At 35.6% G+C, this 8,800-nt stretch overlaps 2 protein-coding genes and 1 long non-coding RNA gene across 3 annotated transcripts; all 3 read left to right on the top strand.

The window, feature by feature from the left end:
* Positions 1-2,249: 2,249 nt before the first annotated feature.
* Positions 2,250-4,008, top strand: LOC109184510. Its single transcript, XM_019334519.1, has 4 exons — positions 2,250-2,492; positions 2,584-2,651; positions 2,736-2,993; positions 3,621-4,008. Exons 1-4 carry the CDS (start codon positions 2,261-2,263, stop codon positions 3,786-3,788), a joined length of 726 nt encoding a protein of 241 aa, XP_019190064.1. The 5' UTR covers positions 2,250-2,260; the 3' UTR covers positions 3,789-4,008.
* A 2,006-nt stretch (positions 4,009-6,014) lies between these two features.
* On the top strand, positions 6,015-7,542 carry LOC109184512. The gene is made up of 2 exons (XR_002054803.1): positions 6,015-6,929; positions 6,998-7,542. It is a non-coding gene; the product is annotated as an uncharacterized LOC109184512 (long non-coding RNA).
* Positions 7,543-7,774: 232 nt separating this feature from the next.
* LOC109184511 (plastocyanin) lies at positions 7,775-8,751 on the top strand. The gene has a single exon (XM_019334520.1). It carries the CDS (start codon positions 8,179-8,181, stop codon positions 8,680-8,682), a length of 504 nt encoding a protein of 167 aa, XP_019190065.1. The 5' UTR covers positions 7,775-8,178; the 3' UTR covers positions 8,683-8,751.
* The last annotated feature ends 49 nt before the right edge of the window (positions 8,752-8,800 follow it).

The following is an 8,800-nucleotide window of genomic DNA, read 5'->3' as shown; positions in this document are numbered from 1 at the left end:
ATTATTTACACCATAGCTTATAGTAATTACAATAGTGGTGTTTTCTCAGTTTTTGATGAGATTTTGGATGAAATGGAAGATAGAGAATGAGGAGATAGAAGATGTGAGAGCTTCTTACAATAATTGATTTTTTGTCTCTGAAGTGGGCCCCACCATTGTTGAAAAAGGCACGCAATTTGCCAATTTCTTGCGTGAGGCACAACAATAGCGCCCAACCGAGCACATTACCTTAATTTTAAAAAAAAATAAAAATTCCTCCATCTATCTTTCTTACATGGCTTCTTAAAATATTGTGCAAAAATCAAGTAAGAATTTATTCTCGTGGGAATTAACATAGAAAAACGCATGTTTTGCTTTTATCCGACCAATCAGATGCACAGTAAATTTTATCCAACGAATGGGATGCAGTCCACATGGGTCATAGGATGATTGGATGTGATTGTCAATTTGTCATACTTTTTTTTTTTTTTTTTTTTTTGAGGAAGTCAATTTGTCATACTAAAAAGCTGAATTGTACTTTTGAGGTTGAATCATGGTACCTTAACGGATATGGAAAATTAATGGACCCATTTCGAATGTTTCTATTGGGCCGATTTAAACCTTATTATGGATCTTCAAACGGGTTTCTTTCAGGCCTATATTACCATTTCGATGTTTTAATAAATATTTTAGTGGGGTTCACAAAAGGCCCAACTACCCAATTTCAAAATTGGAACATAAAACCCATATCACAATATGTGATGAATTTAAATGGGCTGGTTAATCCTATAATATTTGAGGGCAAATTATGCTGAGCATCGGTATGCATCATGCATGGTGCATACGGATGCAAAAACGACGTCGTTTTATTAAAAACACACGTTTCCCCTTTAAAAAAAAATCAAGTTTGATTCCCAGCAACGACATATGAACTAAAATTCCAGAATCAATGAACTATAATTCCAGAATCTATGAACTAAAATTTCAAAATCTAATCTATGAACTAAAAATTTCAGAATGAATGAACTAAAATTCCAGAATCTACGAACTACAATTTCATAATCGATGAACTACAATTCCAGAATTGATGAACTATAATTCCAGAATCAATGAACTAAAATTCCATAATCTATGAACTAAAATTCCAGAATCTACGAACTACAATTTCATAATCGATGAACTACAATTCCAGAATCGATGACCTATAATTCCAGAATCAATGAACTAAAATTCCAGGACTATGTGGTCTAATGGTACTCGGGTTCGACTTCCATATGGAAGATTATTATGAGTTCGAGCCTCAGTGGAAGCGTTATACATAATGTTGTTGCTGGGAATCGAACCTGATTTTTTTAAGGGGAGACGTGCGTTTTTAATAAAACGACGTCATTTTTGCATTTGTATGCATACGGATGCATAGCATAACTACTCATATTTGAGTCTAACTTGATTATTATTCAATTTAGACTCGACTCACCTTGAGTTTAGTAAAATTGCATGTAATTATCATGTGCTTTTAATTTATTTATATGTACAAATATTATTAATTGCAGATATAAAATGTGTTAAATACGATTACAGAATTTGATAATTATTTTTAGACCGAGCTCTACAATGCAAGGTAAATTTTAGTCCATGATATAATTTGTTAATTCAATTAGACGCCACTTGTAATTTGACCTTGCTCGTATGTAAGATTACAATTTTAATATTAATGTTCCAAGTTTGATTTTTCGTGAGAATTGTTTATTGGCATTTGTAGTTTGAGTCACTCAACTATATACATTCTAAGTTAGTTTAGTTCATTGTATTTTTTTTTTTTTTTTTTTTACCAACTAGAATCATAAGATAAATTTTATTTAAGTATATCTTTGGATAGTGACTTCTAGCTTTTCCGTAAATCAAAGTTATTTAAAATAGACCCCGAAGCTTAGCGTAGTTGATTTGTTGTTTGACTTAAAGGTAGGCATCATTGTGGAGGTTCGGATCCCACTAAAAACATGTATAGAAAAAAGGTCGAAGAACGATGATTGTTTGGATTGCATCTCTTGTGCACACATGAAGACTAAGATCTGATCGGTGGGCTGATTGTGTGACTACTACGTAATAGTTTTAGAGGTGAAATGTGAAATTTTGTGGGTTTAGAATTAGTCACAAAATTAGAATTAGCTAAGTTATAAAAAAATAAATAAAAAAATTATCTAATAAGATTGTATAAAGTTATATAACAGATTTTTGGTCTGGCTGTTGGTTTCTGGAAAAATCCGAGAGCCACATATATATGTATAAGAACGGTCAATATATTCTTCGTGTTCTTCTTCGTCTTGTTCCCAGTTCCGTCTGTTACTCCGCTTTTCCACCAAAGGACTCAACTCCATTATTGAGCACCATGGAAGCTCTGGCATCCTCAACAACAACCGCCATACTATCTCCTTCTCTCCCAATCTTTTCCCCTCTCAAATCCAATCGCCTTTCCTCCAAACGCATCCTCCGCTTCTCCGCCTCTCCCAGAGGTACCCGCCTTCTTCTTCTTCTGCTCCTATTCCTTTCTATCTTTCGATTTAGTTAGCTCCCGTTTGTAATTCGTGATTTTTTGATTTTCAGGTAACGGGAACGAGCCCGATCTCCGATCCAATTCCAATGACTCGAGCCTGGTACCGATCCTTTCCCAGGTAATCTTCCATGTTCAATTATTTATGGTAAATTCTGTATTTAGGGCGTTTTTGTTGAGGTGTAATTTGGGGAATTTTTGGCAGGATGCGGCGATGGGATTGGTTCTGAGCGCGGCGAACGTTCGAGGATGGACTACCGGGTCGGGGATGGAAGGGCCATCGGTTCCGGCGGGTTCGAACCCGGAAACCGGAATGGAGCAGGTATCTACCTTCCCTTGGTCCCTCTTCACGAAATCGCCACGACGTCGTATGCTAGTTGCCTTCACTTGTAAAGTCTGCGGACAACGCACAACTCGCGCCATCAATCCTCATGCTTATACAGACGGCACAGTCTTTGTTCAGGTACTACTTGGACACCATAACTTCTCTCTGTCTCTGCAAATGTGCATTCATACTAATAGGAATCAAGTGTTACTTATTTACAATTAAAAATGCAATAGTTTTGAGCAAAAATATAATATTTTAAAATCAAAATGCAACATTTAGGGGTTGGACAGAATACATATTTGGATAAATTGATTGATTGTTAATTATGATAGGAAGAATCTTATGAGAGAACTGAGAAAGTGTAATACTTATGTGGGAAAATGTGGTTTTTTTTTATGAAAATATAATATTAGGATTTTTTTTAATAGTATTACTGACTCTATTATAATGTAGTATCTGTTCATAGCTACTTTCTCAACCTACTGAAGCACAAATAGTCAATACCGCCTACACTGAGGTTCGAACTCATGACCTCCCATTTGGGTGTGTCACTTCGTGCCATTAGACCACAAGGTCATTGGCATGTAATATTAGGAGTTTAAGAGTTACCAAAAAAATTATAATAATTGTGAAGAAAAGTGTAATACTTTGAAAAACTGGCATGTTTCATGGATAGGATCCATGAGACAGTCTTATAGGAGATTTTGCCTTTATTTTTTTTTATATAATTTCTGATTTTGTCTCTTTTGTTTATGTTGATAGTGTTGTGGATGCAATATATATCACAAACTGGTGGATAATTTGAACCTGTTTCATGATATGAAATGCTATGTGAATTCAAGCTTTAATCCAAATCCAGATAACAGCCTTGGGTTTAAGTATTTTGACTTGGATGATGACAATGAAGATGATATACCACAGCATTTTTAAGGTGAAGTTTAAGGAACCAGAAAACAAAAAAAGTTTGCAGTTCTGTATATTCCATTGTCTCCTATCACCATAGATGCCTGCCTTATTGCTCTTGTAAATACTCTGTACACTTGTATCCTAAGTTAATAAGTCTGCTCAATAAGTATTACTAGTGATTGATATGTAAAGGACCTGCGATTCATACCGTATTTGTATTGCTAGATACTCCTCTGATCTCTACTTGGCATTTCAATTTTCAGCTTCTAACTTATAGCTTTTCAGCTTTCAGCTACCTTTTCGGTTAGATCTGCCAAACATAGCCTTATATGCATGTGGCTTATTGATCTTTAGTAAATTTATTTCATGATGTGATTTGGTTGGTGCTGAGGCAAAGAGACTAAGAAGTGGTGAGAACCAAAGTGCTGTATGGAGTTTTTGGGATTGATTTGGGGTTTCCATTTCATTTGTTATTGCATTTGGAAATGCAGAAAAGCAGCAGAACTAACATAGTGTCCAGAAGAAGAGTAGGTCTTCCGCAAGACCGTCTCACGTGAGACGTATTATACTTTTTAGTTAAAATGTAATACTTTTTATGAGTCCATAGAAAGGTATTACATTTTAATTAAAAAGTATTGCACGTGAGACAGTCTCAAACAGGACTTATTCCTAGAAGAAATGCTATTGTGCTTGTGAATTCATGCCATTGGTTCACCTGGTTGTCTTAATTGAACCTCTTGAAGTTAATTGTGCAGTTCTTATACAATCAACTATGACCTCAACAAGCATAATGTAGTTCTAGCTATATTTTTGCATGCTTAGTGCTCGAAAACCCTGCTTCTGTGTGTGTGTGGTATATATATATATAGGCCACTGTGCAAGTGAGTCCACACCTTCTCATGGTCCGTGTGGACAGATCTGGTCCATTAAAAGTTAGAGATCAATGGTCAGATCTGGTCCATTATCAATTGTGCAACTGTGCAATATTGGTGGCTTGGAGCTTCTAAGCCCTGCTTCTATTCCTTGCCTTTGCTGAAGTTTTGTATGTACTTAGCTTGTTATCCATTGGGCTGGTCTTGTGTTTGCTTGTCTTTATTGCTGATGTATAATGCTTCTTTGACAAATTTGGTGAAATTGAACACAGGCTAGTAGGCTACTATTAATGAAATTACACTGTTAATGTACTCTGCCATACTATTTTTCCTATTGAATTCTCAGTGGCATGACATAGCTGGAGCCTGGAATAGGTAGATGATTTTATATTCTTTGATGGGATTATTAGGAATACTTAAAGGCCATTTACTGAAAGAAACTGTTTTCTTTTTTTTAATTTTTCAGTTTTCATCTTTGTTTTCCATTCTCTGTTTCTTTGGGTTAGAAAACTTGTTTACTAATACTTATTTATTTATTTTTTTTTAAATTAATGTTATAAAATTAACACAAGTTTAATTTTGAGTGATTTTTAGACTTTGTATTTAAAATATATTTGATTTAAATAGAATAAATATAATTTTTACTTTTAAGAGCAATATATGTAAGATTTTTACATTTGATATTCGAACCAAATATATATATATATAACATAACTAAAAATATATCTGAACTAATAATCTATTAAATTCATCTAAAATTTAGTTTAAAGAATATTAATATTTTTTTTGAGCTAATTGAGTTGTTTGTGAGATGCACTTAGGTCAGAATGAAGGCTCAGGAAAAAACTGATAACCATTCACAACTATCCACTTGTCCAGATTTAATGGACCAGATGCAATTTAAAAAAATACGATAATATTTTCGTAAATAACTCGAACTTTGGTGCAAGTAGCATGTGTTAAAAGTGTAAGTAATTGCTACAAATGTGCTTGTAAAATCACTTAAAGTATGACCATTTTCACTTAATAGTGTAAGTAATTTACTTTTTTAATCTTGGTGCACTTAATGATAACGTCTTTCACATTGGTACACTTAATGATAACATTTGATGCAACTAATGATAATGTTAGGTGCACTTAATATTGATGCTCCGTGTAAATTTTTTTGCACTTTTAATACATTTTACTTGCACTTTTAATATATTTTACTTACACTTTTAATACATTTTACTTGTACTTAGGTGCATTATATGAAACTGTTACTTACACTTTTAACACAATTTACTTGCAATTCAATGTTTAATTATTTACGAAAATATTATCACATTTTTTTAAAATAGTCTTTCCGATTAAATCTGAACACATGGATGGCTGCAAGTCAGGAAACTTGGGCTATAAAACTAAAAAAACAAAGAAATTTTGGACTTGATAATTGGGTGCTAAAGGATATTCTTTCATTGTCCAAGTGGTCTCTAGTGTGATAATTTGAAGAGATTAAAAACTTGTTGAGCAGTTTTGAAGTAGTACAACAGTACAAAGAAAGTAGTACATGTGAGTACAGTGCACAATGGCATAAAAGGAGTTTAAATAAAATAGACCCCCAAGTATAAAGAGTTAAGTGAAGCAAGTTTTCCTTGATTTATTTTTTTACTTAAGCCATGTCAATGACGGATGCTCCAAGATTTGCTTCTCTATCCAATCAACAACTTTTGAACATATATTTTGTGAAGACTTTTGATTATTTGTGGCTCTGTTTGTAGGCTTGTTACTGCATTTGATTCATGCTGTTCACAGACCAGGCACAGTGCTTCTTGGATATATAATGTAAGTAAACTTACATTTCTTTCTTTGAATGGTGAATGCGATGAATACTCGACCGTTATACCAACCGAGTTGAAATGGCATTTGAAGAAACATGTCCTGCCCTTATGCACGAACAACTCAATTGGCTCTTCAATGGTAGATTGTGTAGGTAAAGACACAGATCGAGCCAATTGCAATGTGAGAGTTAAGCCCATAGTGAATCTTTATAGGCACCAGACATCGATCATCCAACCTACCTCCTACTTAATGAGTTGCTAAGTCACTTTGGTTTAGTTTAGTATTGAGTATTTTTCTTTCTTCTCCCAAAAAGTTGAATCCCAACCCAAGGGCCCCACACCCTAGTCCGAGAGAGCATTTGAGATGATGTATATCACGGTAACTCAATGGCTTAGCAGACATGGCCAAATGCCAGTGCGCACAAGAGATTTGTCCACTTTGGGCATAATTGCCACACTGTCGCCCCGCCGAAGTTCAGACCTTGATATCTTAGCAGACATGGCCAAATACTGAACCATTGTATTTTTCCATTCTTGGTAGATGGTGGATGCATCATTACTGAGCCACAGCAAACATGGCAATATGAATTCCTTTGTGCCCAAACAATATGCAAACAGGTTTATAAATGTTACGAAATGAAACTAGTGGATGCTAGTAGTAGTACTTGTTGAGTTGTTGTGATGGTGTGGTGGATGCTAGTAGTAGTACAAATAGTACAGGAGGGGAAGTAGTAGTACAACGTGACTACGCGAGTACAATGCACAAAACAAAGCCATAAAAAAGGAGCTTCTACAGAAATGTATGTGCCTGCAAAAGCCTTCCAGCACATTGGGGAAGACAATAATGTACATAATCTTTCCCACACTTCACTCTATATATTATTTCAAAGAGACTAGTCAGAACATGCCAGGTTAGTCTACAAATCATCAACTACATTTTAGTTTGTCACAAACACAATAGTAATATGTTTTTGTGGACTGTACACTTCTATTTGCATATACTTTTGGGTGGTCTACTAAACCATTCCGTGTTGTTTAGTATTCTCTCCGTTATATTTTATATATCATGTTTACTATTCATGGATCTTTCTTTGATTTTGTTAACATTTTCTTATAAGTTATGTTTTTAATAGTACTTTTATTTATATATAAATTTTATATACTGATACTAGATTAAATGTTACAAAAGATTAAATTGTAAATAACTTCAGTCAAGTCTCATTAATCGAATCAGACAGAAATGAGACAGGATTGAGGAGAAATAAGATGTCCATGTTTTACTAGAATTGGTATTTAGGTTCAAAAAGGATAATCTACCTAGCTTCAGTCTTCAGAGTGATAAACCCAATCCCAAGTGGAATTTCAAAAGGATTTCTTTCAGCAAATTTTCTGTGGGCACCAGAGATCCACGCAATAATAAAAATGGAAATATCCATTTCAAGATTGCCTGCTAAGAAGCCAGATTTCCACCACCTCATATCACAAACATCCATTGCCACGTCAGAGGATAGCATCCCATCTCCCTTACCAATAGGATTCATTCTCTAGAGATAACAAAGCCCTCAATGCAATCAGACCACACATATTCTCTGGTGAGTAATCAACCTTCCCCTCCCATCATATTAAAACCCCTCTCACCCTCTCCTTTCCTACTTGGTTTCCATTCCAGTCACATAATAAGCTAAGAGGTGCATACACAGTTAATATCAAGAAGAATCAGAAATGGCGAGTGTTACCTCTGCTGCTGTTGCCATTCCCTCCTTCACTGGCCTCAAGGCAGCGGGCGCATCATCCTCTTCCAGGACTGCTGTCAAGTTGGCTGCAGCTCCCACCCCAAAGCTTGCAATCAAGGCCTCCCTCAAGAATTTTGGTGCTGCCGTGATTGCCACCGCCGCTAGTGCATTGCTGGCGACCAACGCCCTGGCTGCTGAGGTTAAGCTTGGCTCTGATGACGGTGGGCTTGCCTTCGTCCCCAGCGAACTCTCTGTGGCTTCTGGAGAGACCATTGTGTTCAAGAACAATGCGGGCTTCCCTCACAACGTGATTTTCGATGAAGATGAGATTCCGTCTGGAGTTGATGCTGCCAAGATCTCCATGAATGAGGAGGACCTGCTGAATGCACCTGGAGAGACTTACTCTGTCACTTTGACAGAGAAGGGAACTTACTCTTACTACTGTTCACCTCACCAGGGAGCTGGCATGGTTGGCAAGATCACTGTAAACTGAAGTACTAATTCCAATCTTTTGTAAAACTTTTCTCGGAATTTTAATAATCTCAATTTTCCTGTTTATTTCTCCCTCTTTCATATTTTCTTAGTGTTTAGAAGAATTGAATTCAGCAGGT

The sequence above is a fragment of the Ipomoea nil genome, unplaced genomic scaffold, assembly GCF_001879475.1.
Source record: "Ipomoea nil cultivar Tokyo-kokei standard unplaced genomic scaffold, Asagao_1.1 scaffold1262, whole genome shotgun sequence".
Classification (NCBI taxonomy): domain Eukaryota; kingdom Viridiplantae; phylum Streptophyta; class Magnoliopsida; order Solanales; family Convolvulaceae; genus Ipomoea; species Ipomoea nil.
This window is presented reverse-complemented; position numbering and strand designations above follow the sequence as displayed.